This window comes from Numida meleagris, chromosome 3, assembly GCF_002078875.1.
Source record: "Numida meleagris isolate 19003 breed g44 Domestic line chromosome 3, NumMel1.0, whole genome shotgun sequence".
Taxonomy (NCBI): Eukaryota; Metazoa; Chordata; class Aves; order Galliformes; family Numididae; genus Numida; species Numida meleagris.
Genome location: NC_034411.1, coordinates 58,649,568 through 58,667,302, shown reverse-complemented (window position 1 = coordinate 58,667,302; position 17,735 = coordinate 58,649,568). Strand labels below are relative to the sequence as shown.

The window sequence follows — 17,735 nt, the reverse complement described above, 5'->3', positions numbered from 1 at the left end:
GTAAAACTGATCACTTGAATGCAAACAAATCCAGACTCACCAAGTTCAATTACTTGAAATCACAAGTCATTCTGTTCTAAAAATCACAAGATTCGACATTAATAAATGTAGGATTACTTTCAATGTTTAGTTGTGTTGAATGTTTTAGGATTCAAATGTTCAACCCCATCTGTCAATCAAGATACAGAATATAGCTTACTACATGTACGTATATTTTTGAGATAATAGAAGAAATTTTAATAATAGCAAAGAAGCTTGGAATTGAGAGTTCACAGTACAGCAATACTTCAATATCTCTAGATAGCTGCAAATAATTAAAATGTCTTTGATCACTACTTTTGGGCCCTATCAGTGCTTGAAAATGACATTTCAAAAAAGTCTTTTAGTAAGTGGTCATACAAATGGTTCTGATTCACCGAATAAGAAAACATGAAAGCACATTGAGAATCCACTGGGGAAAAGAACATTATACATAGGACTACTTCTGAGAGAAATCTGTATTTTAGAGATGGAAAATGAAGGCATGGCAGAAGATATTTTCCTCTGGAATTCTGATGAAACATTGCTTTTTTATGTGCTTTTGCATTTTATTTGCTTAGGAAGCATGCCTTGTCTGCCTCTGAAGAAAAAGCACATTCCAATTTGGGGGCTGGCATAACCTAAACATTTTGTATGTGCATGCAGACATTCTCACATGCACTGCGATGCACAGAAAAACATCAGTGAGGTTACTAAGTCAAGCACTCAATCTACTATTCCTAAGTTCACCATTTTTCTGTTAGTTTCTCAACTGGTTTGCCTCCTCTGCTTCCTGCACGCATAAACCCATAGTGTTTCCTCCTCTGCATTTCAGTCACTCCCCTACTTAACACAGCCAGGCCCTAAAAAGCAGATGAAATGAGATGCAGTACTTGGCCACCTCTCCCTAACAAGGCTACATGATCAGAGGCTGATATTTTCAATTCAAATATCAAGCCAGTATCAGATGCAAAGTATCAGGTCCAAGTTCAAAAAGGTGGGTATTTTGGGACATCTCTGTAGAACAGTCTGCTTTCCTCGGTTCTAGTTTCCAGGCACAAAGCAGCCACTTTGGTCACAGGAATTAAAATAAATGATTAAATTAAAACAAAACATAAGAAAATATTTGAAGTCTTTTCTACTCAGAATAATCAAGTAATGATATGCCAACAGTAATTAAATTATATTCTGCACACACAGCAAGAAAAACAGCTCAAAATTTGACTTAAGTCACAAACAACTGAGTCTTTGTAAGAATTCTTATGCTGAGTGACCTCGGGTATAGAGATCATTTCTGAACATCATAACATGAATAATTTCTATGCAGACATGAAAGAGAACTACAGGAATGGAAATTTAAAAATGAGTGGGTTGTGTTTTGTGCCATCTGATAAAATTGTATCCTTGACAGCTGAGATGAAAGCTCAAACAAATATCGGTCAAGACAGCAAATCAATGAAATGCAAAAAGGTGATTATAATTCCTCAAAAACATGTATTCATGAAGTACTATACCAGGAAAATTTAGTGGTAATTCCACTTTGGCAGAAATCTGGCCGTCTTCATTATTCTCACAGATACTTGCTATAAGCTTATTAATTTTGAAGCCAATAACTTTAATCACTTCTCCTGTTGACAGGCAGCATTCATTTCCAAACATTTCATATATGGAACCTGAAAAGAATCACAAAAGAAAAATGTTCAGCTTTTTCTCACTTTTTTAAGTATCTTTATCTCTTTGTATAAAAGAAAAATATTGAATTTATATGAAATATACCTATCCTGCAATAACTAATCTAATCTTTATTTTCTTCCTGTGTATGCACTGTCCTTAGATGCAGGAAAAGTGTTTAAAGAACCAGTGTTCCAAAGTTGTAAAACTGAAATGTAACGAAGCTCAGCACAGGATCACCTGATCGTCAGGAACTGCCACAAAAAATCAGCATGTGGTGGATGTTGGGCAGGAAATGTGCCTCCGCACAGCACAGGGCACAGCACAACCCATAGAAAACAATAGTTTACAACAGAAAACAAATACTATAGACCCTACAAGGTGTCCAGGGAAAGACTGGGAGACGGTGAAGCGCAATATACGTTTGATATTTCTACAGTAACAGGAAATTTGAAGAAAGTACAAGAAAATTTTAAAACTGGTATATTAACAATGGTAATCATTGCCACATGATGAAAAAAACTATTGATTCTGACCTGGCAGAAAATAAATCCTTCTTTTCATCTATGATGTTCAGAAGTTTGAGTGCCGGAACAAAGCAATCCAACCAAGCATTTCAGAACTTCCATGCCACAAACTGGAAGTGCAGCTTCATCTGCCAAAAGCACTTCCTTTTCCATTCAAGCTGTGGTCCACCTCTGATGTTTCAGAAGTGTGTACGTGTCAGGGTGGAATAATAAAGCCTGAATGAAACCTGGTCTCTGCAGGAGATTAGCAGAAGCTTTGAGGCATGGAATTAATTAATTATATATACAGTGTAGCAAATACATTGTGATTAAGTCTTCTTTAAGTTCCATTTGTAGATAGTATTACTTTGAACACAAAAAGCCTCTCATCAGAAATGCTGAATTTAATGCTAGCTTCCATTCTTCTGATGCAGTGCAGATCCTTCCATGAACTTATCAAGCTCTACCCTGAACTAATGTGGAATGCCGTGCTTGGAATCCCTCCTCAGAGTTTCATTCCCTCATGGTGGGAAACCTTATTCTCATTTCCACTCCTTATTTTTTGGTGATTGTTGTTCCTTGCTCTGTTACTGACATTGCTCTACTATTTAAAATGTTTCTTTTTTTACCCATTTCCATTTCTTCCATTCACAGTGTGCTCGCAAGGTTAATTTTGCCCCTTCTCTGGTTACATTTTTGACAAAAATAAAAAAAAACAAACAGATTTTCTTTATCTTCTCTAAGAAGATAGATTTTTCTTCCCACAATCATTCTAATAGCTCTTTCTTGCATTCTGTTCAATTTAAACTCTTGTATTTTTCTCCTTTCTTTTTAACATAGGTAGCCAGAATGGTCTCGAGCAGTGAGGGATATTTAAAACCTGACCTCTGGCTATAGTAATCAATAATTTAGATGGCCTGTACTGAAATATTGCCATTGCCTGCAGAACTCCCTTCCCACAGAAAGTAGTAAACTCTACTCCACAGATTTCCTTGTAGTTGGAGGAGAAAAAAATATAACAAACTAAACCAAACCAACTCACAACTATTTTTTTTTTATCAAGTTTCATACAGAAAATGCATCTTTCATACTGAAAATGCAGCTGTTAGCCCAGTGATTTTCCTAAGGCTTGTTCAAGATAAGTTGCAGTCACACTGAGTATGGGATATATTTATCAACTATGCTGCAGCACTGGCAAGTAACAAGCACTTGGCCACCACCTCAGCCTCACTGGAAGTCACTGGGAGACTGATCTGAGCAAAAATCATTCAAGTTTTAGCCTAAGTTTTTAGCCTAAGTTTGGGTTTAGGCAAACCAAGAGGTTTGTGTCAGGTCAGGAGAATGAACAAGGGTAACATGGAACGACTGATTGAGTTTATTCTGTCTTGAAGACATGTCCAGGTAAACCTTTCTGTTTGTTGTGCAGTCCTTTCACAGTTAAGATGGACACCAGGGAATCCCCAGCTGCTCCCCTGAAGAAGACACATACAAGTGTAGGTTTTAACATTAAGCAGAAGGAACCTCAAAAAAAAAAAAAAAAAAAAAAAAAAAAAAACCACCAAAAAACAAACAACCCACCCAAACCAAAATCTTGCAGCAGTTTGTTTTAGTTGCCTGTTTTCCCTTCCTGTGGATCCTACGTGGAATGAGGAGGACTACTTTACTCAGACTCTAAAAGTCCCAGAAGGCTGATGACTTTCTGTTGTGAACTAGTGCAATGATCAGCACAGAGTTGGTCTGGATTATAGTGCCATACAAATACTAACCACAGTCAAGTAGAAGAACATGCTGCTTATGCTTCCTTTCAATCAATCTGGTGCCAAGCAGAAGACCTAGAGAGCTGTTGCCCTCTAATGATAAAAGAACAATTTTGTTTTCTTATTGTAAAAATACTGCATAATTGCTTACTCTCCTTTCAGCCTCTTAGCAATTCATCATTGACTAACCCAACTTCTTCCACCAGATATTGCTACACTTGTAGTAGCCACTGCTCTAATAAACACATGAGGAATTATCATAGCTCTCATTGCTTCAGTTGAGCTCTATAGGATATTTTATGACAGTCAGAAAATGTGTGTGCAATACTTATTACACATTAAAGCAAGAGGGAGAGAAAATTGAGCAGCCATGAAGAGGGTAATATTCCTTTCGTGCTGAATCACCTCACTCTTTACATCAGACAGCAGATTTCACAAGCAGCCATGATATTATTAGATAGAGGGAATCCCAGAGGACCCAGCATGATGAGCTCCGCATTATGGAAACATTGAAAGATGAGAAAAGAATTCCAATATTCTCACCCTTGAATAAATATTTGCAAAAACGTACTCAACATGGGAGCTTGTGACTTCCAGAGGCTTTTTTTTTTTATTTAGTGCAGTTTTAGATCTAGCTTCTCCAGTTTACCTCACTTGAAAAGAGACCCCTAGAAACCATTTAATGTATTGAAAGTAACTCCACTGACTAATTATGGACTTCGGGCACATTTACTTTCATGTCTGTCAGACAGCCTTTGCAAGTGCTCCCCTCAGTCCATCAGGGACCCACCACACACCCAGACACAGGCAATGTTGCTTCATCAGAGCACAGGCATCGAGTGATGAAGGTTTGGTGGCCATGCTGGCTTGGAGTGTTTTCCAAACACAGTAGCTAGAGTGAAGCAAATCAAGCACCTATCCTGAGGGGAAGAATGGAGCAGTAAAGAGGCTAAACTTCTAAAAAAAAATGGTGTAATTGAAGAAGATTTAACCACTGCTTCAGTCTATATCTGCAGCAGAGAGCTGCCATCGGGAATTGAGGAGGGGATGCAGAGGTGGGCCCTGCTTCTGATTATGGCTGGTTCTGAAGGCACTTTTACTTTTATCAGATTTGCTCTTCCTGGGACACAATAGCTTTGCTGCAAATCATACTGCAGAGAGTTTGAGAAGTTCTGCCCTCCATACTGAATATGAAATATAAACAGAACTTTCAAAAAAATGAAAACAGGGATTGGTTAGTGGTAGAGAAGGTAGTGGTAGGTCTCTAAAGGGACCAAAGAGCAAAGTCTGGCAGCACCTAAAAAAAGAGCCTAGTGCCACCAAGCACTCAAAAATGACTGTGTGGCTCATAAATTTGTTTTTGACAAAGCAATCAAAATTTTCAAAACATGAGAAATGCAGAGAACAACCTACATGGGATAAACAGCAGCCCAGCGCTTTAGAGATAGCAGGGAATTTAAAACACTACAAGAAAAGGGTAAAATACACAAGAAAAGAAAATCCACACTTATAAAAGAGACAAAATACCTGAGGCAGACAAGCATATGGAGTTCAATCTGGAGTCTACAAAAAGCATTACATGGAGCTGCAGGCTCAGTTTGAAACATCAAGGGCCAAGATAATGCATTCAGAAAAAGATGGATTATAAAAGCCAGACTGCAAACCACCAAGGAACGTGCACAGAACAGACACACAGGGCTGTCACAGCACCTTAACTCCCAGGGTCTTTAATCAGAACAAAAACATGTAGAGTAAAACAAATGGGTTGATCATCTAAACACATCAGTTTCAGGAAAAGGTGATATTAAAATTTAAACTTAAAAGAAGTCACAGTTCTAATTAAGAGAGAAAGAGAAAAAGAGAAAGAAACAAGAGAGCAAAAGAACAAAAGAACAAAAGAGCAAAAAAAAATGAAAGAATGAAAGAACGAAACAAAGAATGAAACAAAGAAAGAAAAGCAAAGGAGCTGCTTATCCTGCATTCAAAGAAATAAACTGTTACATGAGTATATAATTAACTGGCAAATGTAATAATTTGTAATAAATAATACCAAGGAAAATGAACTCATTCTTGTGTTAAAGAAAAAAAGGAAGAAAGGAAGGACATATTTTTGGCATCACCAAGAAGGGAATTAAGCAGTTAGGAAGAATGTTTTAAGTCTTTAAGAAGACAGAAAAGCTTAATGGAATGGAAGTGGAGAGCACCCAAGTATCCCAGCTCTCGCAGCTGCAGGACAGCACTCTGCAGCCCAGAAGAGAGGCCAGATGGATGGATTGCTTGTAAACCACCAACTGAAGTACGTCACAGCATTTTCCATCAATTAAGGAAGTCAGAGAAATACTTTCAACAGCTTATCAGCAGTAATACTCATATATGTGAGTGGATTGACAGCTAGATATGTAGATATGTAGTATGTGGATAGGCATCTACCTAAATGACAGTTTTCATGGGCATCTTGTAGGACTTTAATTACCTCCTCCTTTACCAGATTCATTTGAAGTAGACCAAAAGGTGAAAGATTATGAAAGTGAGAGGCTGGAAGGAGGATAGCTAGCAGACCAAGACTATGATTGCAGAAGCCTCATTTTTAACAATACCAATATAAAAAAAATCATTAAAAAATGAAACTCTGCCAGCTGTACAAGAACGGATTAACTTTTGGGGGTGCAGTTGCATGTACAGTATTGATTGTAATTACATATTTGTCTGCAACTAAATTGCCTTAGCCCTGATTTTTGCCCTCGCTTGGCTGTTTGCCTGGAATAGTATAATGAAGATTACATTCAGACAAGAAAAATGTTACCTATGTGATTTGTCATCTAGGCATTTGCAGCAAATATTTGTGCTGATAAAAGGGAGGGAGGGAAACTGCATGGTTTTCAAAGAGGACAAGAAAAATACCTTTTCCTTGAAAAGCCACAATAATTAGTCTTAAAACTCTGTGAAAATACCTAATGTGAAACAACATGACCCTGAAAGAGTTCACTTCAGTCTATGTGAAATGGACGCCCCCAAAATATAGTGAAAAATATAAAAGTTAAAGCAGACCATTCAATACATTCATTTGCTATGAAATATAAAGTCACTGTGTTTTTTCCAATTCGAGCCACAAAGAAAGCGTTGAAAATGTAAATCCAGTAAACTTGAGGACTGAATCTTTTTGGTTTGAGAAAGATGTATACAATATAATACATTTTTGCAGAACCCGGAATAAAGCAGCTTATTTACAGTGATCAAGCAATGCCCCTGAAGACTATAATTAAAGGGCTTGTTGCCTTCGAAACCACCTTTTCTAGATTGCTACTTTGTTCATTAAAAAACACATTTATATCCTTTCATAAGCTCATCTCTAGTTTGACAATGTGTGTTAGCAACTGCTGTGGTCACATCAAAGCAACCATAACAATTGGTTCAATATCTTTCTCCTCCATCTTTCCCAAAATGTTAAGCAGCCACACCAGAATCCTCCCTATCATCAGCCCTTTATTTGAATTATTTCTCATTAAATGTAAACGAAGGGTGTTTTCATATTAAAAACTGCAATATAAAATACAAAGACAGCTAATGCATGAGATGGATCATGTCACTTTTCATGTCAGGACTAGTGACAGCACCACCGAGATAAATATTTCATAATACAAGTTAGAACAGCACAGCAAATATCTCAGTAATACTTCCCATTTTCTGCCAGTAGCTTAGAGTCCATTTGTTGACTGCTCTAGGTGTGAACAATTCAGTGGCTCCAATAGGGAGTGTTGCTCAAAATCAGATCCATGACTAAACAATGGTAATATATCACTTTTATTTAACTCCATTTAGTCACAAATGTCTGGGCACTGCAGCAAGGAGGACCAGTGAAAGCAATGCAGCCAAACAAAAAACGTGACTAAGATTGCACAGAGGACCATTCAGCAGGGCTGGAACTCAAGCTCAGGCTGGCTGACTCCCAGTCCGACAGTCTGTCTGCTTCAGTGCTCTGCAAAGCACTTCCAAATATCCCCTATTCTTCTTCTAACAAAGCTCATTTTTTTCTCCAATACAACCAAATGACTTTGTGGACCAAACACTAGGCATCTACTCCCCAGCCCCATGAGTCTGAATCCTTGAAGGAAAAAATGCTTCCTTTTCATCTCTCAGTGGCACCCACTGAATTCATTGCAGTTGGCAGGCTCAGAGGTCTTTGAAAGAAGATCCAAGGAACCAGGAGCCTAGCTGCTTTGCTGGGAGATGAAAGATCTCCTGACATGTCTTGAAAGAGGAGAAATTTGTCCTAGTGTCCTTTTCCAAATGTTCCTTTCTCCACTATTATGTTGTCATCGGTTGCCCATACGGATGCTGTGTTCCCAGATCAGAGGTGCCTGTGTTTCAGTGACTGGTGATATGATTCTGCTTTCCCAGAAAGGCATAACCCTTTGGTGTAGCAATTCAGCCAGAACTACAATAGCCTGCTTTCGGCTGTGACATAGCTGGGTTGAAATCACAGTTTTATTAAGGCAGCTGCAGGCACCTCAAGTAATATGAAGGGTATAATGTATCTGTAATTAGTATCAATAAAGAAGATATCATTCTTTATGAGTGTTATGTGGGGGTCAGCCAGTTGTTCAGAGTTCATGCTTTTTAGGAAAAGGAGATATCTATTTTGAAGTTGCAGGGTGGAGAGTTTTGCTTAATAACATTAATAACTCTTTGATCAAGAAGTAAGGAAAAGTAACTGGTTTCTGACAGTGAGAAGTCACATATCTTTTTTTTCAGTCAAATATCTCCCGAGCACTGAAGAGGACAATCAGCATGCAGGACTTTCCCCACTAAACCCTGTAAACTAAATACCTCATGGGAAAAATACAAAGAGGCTGAAAATCTTACATGCAGTCAAAGGCAGGCCAAGAATGAAGCATGCTCCAATTTCTCTCTCCAATCTCTGACTGTAAGAGTGGCTGCAAACATTATGGAGCACCTGTATGGCTTTTATCCACCCCTTCCTTCCCAACCCCGTACTCACTGAATCTGGGGGATCCCAGTGTCCACATGGCCACACCATGCTCCAGTGACCCTGTGCTTGCTGTGGTCACAAAGCAGTACTTTGTATAGCAGGACCCCTACCAAATGACATAGAGACTTCCTGGGTTTTTGTAACAGGTCTTCTCTTTCTCATGTGTGCCAAGCAACAAAAATCTGCATATTTGGTCAGTCTTGAACACAAATTCTCCAAGGAGCTCAGTGATTAAACTACCATGGAGGTAAACTCCCTTCAAAAGGCTCTTTGCAAAGGGGGCATCTTATCTTGATCTCATCTACCACGACTGCAGAGGATCTGATTTTTGCCAACACAAAACCATCAAAAAACAAAAGCTGTAAGATTTATCTTTCATCATATAAAATCAAACTTTAAATGTCAAGTGCTTTAAGCCATTTCAATCATAATGGAATTTTTAAAAAATTACTTCTGCAGTTTCTGATTTATTTCTTTCCTGATGGGTTTATGTTTTTTTTTTTCTTTTTTCCCTTTTTCCGATTCTCATCTATCCTGAGGGCTCACGCTCTGCATATGGCAGCGCAGCTTTTGTGTGTGCAGCACCCACTATAATGGAAAGAGCAAGTGAAACCACAGCTCCAAATACAACATCTTTGACCTTTTGTTGGTTTTACCCCTGCAAGTCGAAATTACTGTAGTAACAAAAGGAATGCCAAGAACTGCTTTTGAGCTGTGTGAGTCACTGCTGTTTTAACTATTTGTGATTTATTTACTCTTATTCATTTGCTTTGTGGCATTAATTTGACAATAATAATTTTAAGGTATGCTTATTGAGGAGGATGTTTAACAACATATGTGCTTTGATAGACTGGGTTTAAGAAGGTTGCTTGAATCATGTTGTGGGGTCAAGTCAGAGAGTTGAGCGTTACAGATAAAGCCCCAGATTGTCAACTTGTTTAAGCACCTTACCTGCTGAGACCACTGCACACTGCCCCTCAGCCCATTACTGTCTATCCAAGGGAGCTAACCAGAAATGGTGAACCTGAACAAATGCCGTATTCCCTCACGCATAAGTCATGACAGGAAGAAAAGTTACTGAAAGAACAAAATATCCCCCTGCAGCTGCACAACAGCACATGGGCTGGGACTTGTGTACTATGGGAAGTGTGCACCAGGACATTTCCTCTCCACTTATTTGCTGTAGTCATCCAGTTATCTCCCCAGAGCCCACGATTGTGAAAGCTGTGGTGGTATTTTTATAGGATGGCAGGTTGGTGCACACTGGAACATGGCTCCTCGCACCACAGACCTCCTCCTCCCATCCCTGGAGGCCTCCAACCCACTGCAGGAAACCAGTACATGGGGGAAGGGCTGATGCCTGAACTGAAATAAGTCAGGCATTTTGGATATCCTTCCTATCCCTTGTGCCTTCAACAGAGAGGCCTGGAGCTGAATGTCAAAGAAAAAAAATGCACATAGGAATCCTCAAAACAGCTTTCCCCTCAGAGATAGCTACTGAGGGTCAGGTTTTTTGCACTGTATGTGGATGAGTCATCCCACTGAGGGCAGCAGCACGAATAAAATGAGCAATATTTGACCCATAAAAGTCAGGTTTCGTTCTCATATTGCATTCATTGAAAGGCACTTTCCTTCTTGTTCAGAATAAAAGATGTTTTTGAAGCAATCTGAGCAAGTACAGCAGAGTTTCAGCGGTATGTATTAATAGAAAATTTACTAACATCTCTGACTACTGACCACAAAAGAGAATTCAAACAATCTGTTGTTCTTGTTCTACCCTGGGATCACTTTCTTAGATGCTGAATCAAGAGGAAGGAAAATAACTATCTTCAAGGGAAGAAACCCTTCAATTTTCATGGACAGAATTGGCTTCTATCTCCGTAAAAAAAAAATGAGAGAAATCAGCAAGAACAAACACTGTACCACAAAGTTCTACAATTTCTTGCACAATTCTCCCCTTGGCATGCACTCAAATGGGACTCCACTTAGCAAATGCACAGGTCGTTTTCATTGATCTTCCATCTCCAAGAAATACAGCCCTAATCATCTTCATCAAAACATTTCCAAACTGTCTAGCTGAGATCATGTACGAGGATTCCTCTTTTAGTCAGTGTGCAGCTTAGGGGTTAACAGGGTATTTGTAATTAATTGCAGTGCTCTGCTAATGACCAGCAGAACCCATGGCTCTCCTGCAAGGCTCGCAGAAGCACGCTCTGGAAAGAAGCTGCTTCCCAGAAACAGAGGCAGAAAGGGTGAAACTGAAACTGTAGAGAAGGCAAGCAGGTGTGGATATGTAGCCAAAGAGAGCCAAGAGAAACCATGAACCCGATCATGTTCATGTTCTTCATGGTTCACAAGAGAGTTTTTAAATGGAGCTGTTCACATAAACAGAAGAAAGAGGACATCCCTACGAGTTCTGTTAGTCACTGCTCCTTGCAACTCTCAGGGAGCACCAAACAGCCTCATAGGGAGGAGGGAACCGCACCTGGCAATATTGAGCATCTCTTAGATCTACAAAGGCATTAACCATGGTTGTGCATGAGGTCACAGTGATATCTCTTCTCACCACTTTGTTCCTGAAGTATATTTCAGGCCCCAGGAGAAGGAGCAGAGCGCAGAACTGCATTTGCAGCCTGCTATGTTGCTGCACCTCAGGCCTGCAGAGCTGGGGGCTGCTGGCTTAAAGATCCCTTCTCCCCATAGAAAGAACATACAACATAAAACTTTCCCAATGAGTTTCATGGTTCCATCATAAAGAGGAGGTATTTTTGGCACTGCAATTTGTGAAACACATGCTGCTTTGGAACAGCTGAAAAGCAATGAGGATCTACCAAGTCTCCCTGTACTGTGAAGAGTCACAGTTCCTGGTATACATACTGATGTGTGTATTTAGCTCTAGGGGAATAAAAATATGTGGGATTTCTATTTAGATGGAGCAAAAGCTGGGAAGGTTGTAGGTAGGGAACACAGTGGCAAGAAACACCAACAGAATAAATGCCTTGAGCAGTTCTACATTTTTCACAATTAAAATTTGACACATTTTACTATCCTGCCACTGGTTAACTTAAGCCTGCAGAATATTAAATTAAATTACCCATAAAATAATTATATCAGTATTAAAACAGACATAATTTTTGCAACACAAAGATGAAAGCTCGTACTGCATGCCGTCTATAAAAATCAGTGGCCATACAATACTTAGCTCACTAAGCATCAATATTTACTAAAATGTTCAAAGAAAGACATTCAATCAATCAAATCAGTTTCCAATGGAGTTTCAGTAGTTTAATTTGTTAATAACATATTTTAAGGAGCTATTAAATTGTCACGTACTTCAGACTGCACTACAGTTGCGTTCTAATCAGCACTGATTACTTAGATATTTGTATCTGACAAATTTGCTTTCATCTTATAATCAGGCTTCCTATTTCCTCCAGTAGTTCAGCAATTCGATTTCTGCAGCAGTGATATTATGAAAAGAACAGTGAACAGCAGAGTCCAAAACAGCTGCTCTGAGAGATATCCCTGGGGCTGGCAGAACCACTCTCTCCCTTCATCAGTGTTTCTGTTTTCAGGGATGACAATAATTCCCCTCCTTCTGTATGGCCCGTTGAGTGTGATGAATGAAAAGCGCTTTAGAAAAAGTTAGGGCTATTACTAAAAACCCATCTTCCTGACTCTGCACAGTGTCAGTCGTAGTGAGTAACTGCAGGCTGATGCTCTGATCATACAGCCACACTCTGGTAGAAGGAAAGGGCATGAAGAATGTGGGAGCTTGTGCCAGCTCCTCAAACCTTGGCCATCCATCCCAAGGCACACAGAGTAGGGCTTCAACTAACCCTTAAGTCCAAGTGTGGCATGAAAAAGAGTGTAATTTGGCAGCTGGTATAGTCTCAATAATGTAAAACATTACAGGAAACCCAACCCTCTGTTTCAAACCAGGAACAAAAAAAGAGAACTGTTCCTCAGAGAGGTGTCCGGGGTGTAGCGTTCACCACAAAACACAGCATTTCAATTGTCTTCAGCTTCTCTAGTATAAAGTATTCCGAAGTGAAACAGGATCTACATGGACCACTTGCAGTTTTGGGAGATACAGTTAAATAAATCAAAATTCTATTTATGGTAGCAGAGACAAAATTTTTATAGGCTGACAGATAAACTAATGGTGGAATGAGTACATACAGCACGTTTCCAACATTCTCCACTTGCGGCTGTAGCAGGCAGACTTGTGCCTAAAAGGAAAGACTTGAATTGCATTTGGCGCTACATGGGTATGAAGGTAGCATGGGACTTTTTAACTATCATCGTTAGAGCCTTGTTCTTTCCTAAGGGCAGCCAAATTCCTACTCTTACTCCAGAGCCTGACTTTGCAGCTTCTAATAAAAACACTTCTCCACATGGAAAAAAAAGCCTCTCATCTTTATAAAGACCTTCAACATGCTTTTCTTATGCTAGTAGAAGTACTGAAACTCTGTCAAGAGCAGTGAGGTTAATTTGCAAGTCATACATTTGTAGAATTGTTTAGACCTAAATGCATTTTCTGAGTAAATTAAGAGTTTCACCATCACGGCACACCGGTGCACCACAGAAAACTAGAGCATGAATTAAGTTTCACCATCTCTTTATCAGCTATGTGGCTATAACCTTCATTGGTTGGCTGCTGCAGCTTTGATTTGACAGCTCTAATGGATTTATGATATCATTATTTATTTTACTTACCAATCAGTATAACAGTTAAAACTGGTTTTAAACAATCCTTGAGGGTATTTTTTTTTGGGGGGGGAGGGCTGGGGTAGAGCATAGCACATTTACATTTGTACAAGTTTGCACCATTTTAAAGTCTCATGCCATAAAATTATTCATCTTTTGCAACTGATCAGTTTCAGACAAACCCGGCAGTGTGATGCTTTCAAAATACATCTTCTTGCACAAATGCTCTGATTTGGTCCCTGCAACCATAGCAGTAAATCTGTGCTCCTGTCAGGAGATGTGACATTGCCCACACCATGACTGCAGGTTTACTGCTTGCAATACAAGAAATCAAAAGGGGTTGATGGAGGCAAGTGGCAGTCTGGCCAAGAAAGGACTTGGGAAGTGCTGTCCTAATGGAAATTCAAAGTGCTCAAAGTGGCCCGCTCTCCTATTTAGCAATATAACAAGAGTTACTTCAGACTCTCTCTGAAGCACTGCTCTTGCTTCACAAGATGCAATATAAATCAGAATGCAATCACAGAACAACATGTTCCCCCCCTGCTGCAAGACATAGATGGAAGCAAAGTGCTCAGGAAAGATGAACTGCAGAAAGCAGCTCAGGGAGGGAGCACTGGGTCAAGAAGACCTTTTGTAGCCCTAGATCTCACAGACCCCTTAGACACAGAGTGTCTTGAGTGTCTTTAAGCCTCTCCTGAAGCAAGGAAGGAGAGAGAAGAAACACTGCAAGCCTGTTACCAGGCATCAGTGTGGTCAAGTACTTTATAACGTTGGGGCCCTATACCGTGCATGAAAGGAAGAAGTTGAGCTGCACTTGTGCATCAGCCTTGCTTGTTGTATATGCAAGATATGCTGGCTGTGGAGTGGAGAAGGCACTAGGAACAGAGGACAGGAAAATGTGGTGCTACCAGGGCTGAAGAAGCAGCAGAGAAGCACAAGGCCTCACCCTGCCAGCACAGATGTTCATGGGTCACTGTGGCATGTGCCTCTCACTCCCCAGGCCAGGCAGCTCATCCCTGCAAGACAGCTGTCAGCTAAGAGCCTTCTCCTCACATGTGGGAGGGCACTGCTGCAGCATGGCTGGGGGGCGTCTGCCTCCACAGTTTGCCTTCTCCTCATGCACCAGGGCCTACACAGCAAATGGAAACCTGTGCTGAAATACTCCATGCTCTAATGGTGCGGAGTTTTGCCACCTACCAGCAGCAGGATGTAAACCGTAGGGACTCAGAAACTTGCTGACAGTGGGGATGCTGCAGTTTTATTGTAGTGTTTTGCATCTATGGATGTATTTCACAGTAATTTGCATGTGTATACACACAGCATAGAATCACAGAGTCATTAAGGTTGGAAAAGACCACTAAGATCATGCAGTCCAACCATCAGCCCACCACCACCATACCCACTATCCATGTCCCTCAGTGTCACATCTAGACGTCTTGAACACATCCAGATACATGCACATCTTGTATTTATAGCTACTCAAATTCAAGGAAGCAATCTTCTCGTTTTACTTTAAATTCTACTATTCATCATGGAGGTAGCAGCCTTATCACCAAGATTTTAATTTGGTTCAAGCTGAAAACACGTTCTCAGGCCATTTTAAAAAGTGCAACTTGTACAAGACACGTATCAAAGTGAGGGGAGTCCAGAAAACCATATTTTCAAAAGTTTCTGGTAATTTTGGCCACATTAATCTCTCAGCATGCCTTTTTGCACAGCAGTCCGATGCATCCCAGGCATGCTGTGCCTGCAGATGAAGAGTGCCCTTCCTGTTCTGCAACTCCCCAGGAGTGGAGGGAAGGATCAGCCCTGACAGCCCTGGTTCAGACTTTCCACGGCTGCAGCAAAGGGCAGCTGCGTCCCACCTCCTCCTTCTATGGAGCTGCGTGGGGATTTTTGGATTGACGTAAAGGTAGACATCGTGGATTCTGAAGCTTAAGCTCGTTTCGTAAAGCCCCCTCTGTTTTATCTAGCATAAGCCCAAATTTTCCTTCTTTCTCCTCTGGCTGGCAGGATTTTGTAATGCCATGCATAGTCGTGCTAGGGAGTTTATTTACACTGGGGCCTTGCTTAAACCCTCTGCAAACCACTGATCTGCAGTGACAGGCAGGTAACCTTCTTTTCCTAGACTGATATATGGGCTTGACATGGTGTTTTCACTGTCATTACATGCAGTCCATGCCTTAACCAAGCACAGAACTTCTCTGCAGTGCAAGCCTCTTTACCTCTTTGTTTTGTGCACAAGCATAGCCCAGTATAAAAACAGCATAGGAAGACCTGATGCAGCAAAATTATCCATCAAAATATTGCTCCTGTGATGCTGCTGTCTGGCTCATAGTGATCCCTTCATAATGGCACACACCTGAAGTACCCTCCAACATGGGGCAGAATGTCAGAAAACTGTTATTCCTTATTGTTTCTCATATTTGCTTTCCAGTCTCTGTATTTCTTTACTTCAGAAACAGAGATTACTGCTCCACACCAACCCCAGGAGAGCAGAACTAGTGCTAATGAATTAACCTCTGCATGGTGATTTGCCATTGCTGGATTGATGGCTCTGTGCCAGCGCAAAGCAAATTCATGACTCATTCCAGTACTCCTTCCAGAATATGATGAGCAATAACTACATCACCCTCCTCAAAGCTTCAGAGAAGAGCAGATGTACACTGTACAAAAGACACTTCCAAAGACATCGATGCTTATATTATTTTCTTCAAAGGAGAAAGAAAATTAGAGGGAAACTGCCAGGAAACAGGGCTGTCAGCATTCTCCCTCTGCCTCTACCACAGCCACCCCAGGGAGGATCCAATGTCCAAGATGAACTCAGAAAGCTGTGCCAGAAAGCACCCATCACTCACCTTCGAAATAGATGCCTGACTGGATTTCGAGTACCCTTGGAAGGGCTCTGGGGTCCAGAGAATGAATGAATTTCTCCAGAGTAGATGCCATGGTCGGCCACAAGGCAGCATGTGGTTTTGGCACTTGAAGGCCGGGGAGGCTTTAGAAGTTGCAAGCCTTAGAGCCTGGCGTGTGCTGTGCCAGGGGAGTGCTGGGGCTGCGGGGTGGGGAGGAGCGGTGCAGGGAGGTACTTCTGCTTCTTTGACTTTCAGGCTGCTTCCTCCCACAGCCGCAGGTAGAATGCTGTAATGTGGGGATGCTGAGCTGGGGTACGTGGCCCCACCAAGAGGTGTGGGCATCACTGTGGGTATTGGACTTGGGAGCAGGCAGGGGCATCCACCACAGAGCTCCATCTCATTGATTGTGGCTTCTGGTTTGGTGCTTGGAAATACCGATCCTGTGGAAAAAATACAGTTAACACCTGCCCTGCCTAAAGCAGGAAAAAGGCATCACATCTGGGTGGGTTGGGGTTGGTTCTTTTTTTCCCCTAGGAGCGTGGCAAAATAACTTGGTGTTTGTTATCTTCAAAACCACAAAGAGCTTTTGAAGAGAAAAAATGAAACTGTTTTGTTCTGATACTTTTTCTTCCTTAAGTACTATAGCTGGATTTGAGTTATAAAAATGGAGTACATTAGTTTGCTGTGTAAATGGACATTAAAACACTATGTTGCTATGCAAAAAGACCAAGATGTTTTAAGTCACTAGTGACTTGTGGAGATTCCAATTTGAGATGCTGAAACCAGGAATGAATTTTAAGAGGCTGCTTCCCAATACAATGTGAAAATCTGACTACATTAAAGGCAAAATCCCAGCACTGGTTCTGATGCTGCTGTTCAGAACCTTACTGAGTGCTGCTACTGAAGCAGCATTCCTTGGAGGAGTGAGACGGTGCAGCAAACAAGTGCTAGAATCAGATCACCAGGAAAGCTGAAGCGTATGCTCTCATGTTCCCCTTGTACCACTCTCATGCCGCCCTGAGGTGTCAGTGAAAGCAGGAAGGATGTTAGACAAATCAGTAAGCGTGACAGTAACCAACTGTTTATTTTCGTGAACCTCTGAGGCTGTATTTCATGTTAAAATTCAGAGGAGACAATATGAGCTTTATGCTGTGGTTTACCTTGGCAAGCAGCTCAGTACCACACAGCCTTTCTCTCACTCCCACCCCTCCCAGTAGGACAGGGGAAA

The 17,735-nt window shown here is 40.9% G+C and overlaps 1 protein-coding gene across 2 annotated transcripts in view; it reads right to left on the bottom strand.

Annotated features, from left to right (window-relative positions):
• The window catches only part of THEMIS (thymocyte selection associated), an 83,018-nt gene extending 66,056 nt beyond the window's left edge, over positions 1-16,962 (bottom strand). For both annotated transcript variants that reach the window (XM_021392098.1, XM_021392097.1), the window contains exons 1-2: positions 16,511-16,962; positions 1,533-1,691 (exon numbers count right to left, since the gene is read on the bottom strand). In XM_021392098.1, coding sequence (XP_021247773.1) covers positions 1,533-1,691; positions 16,511-16,601 — 250 coding nt within the window. In that variant the 5' untranslated portion in view covers positions 16,602-16,962. The remainder of the gene's footprint in view (positions 1-1,532; positions 1,692-16,510) is intronic.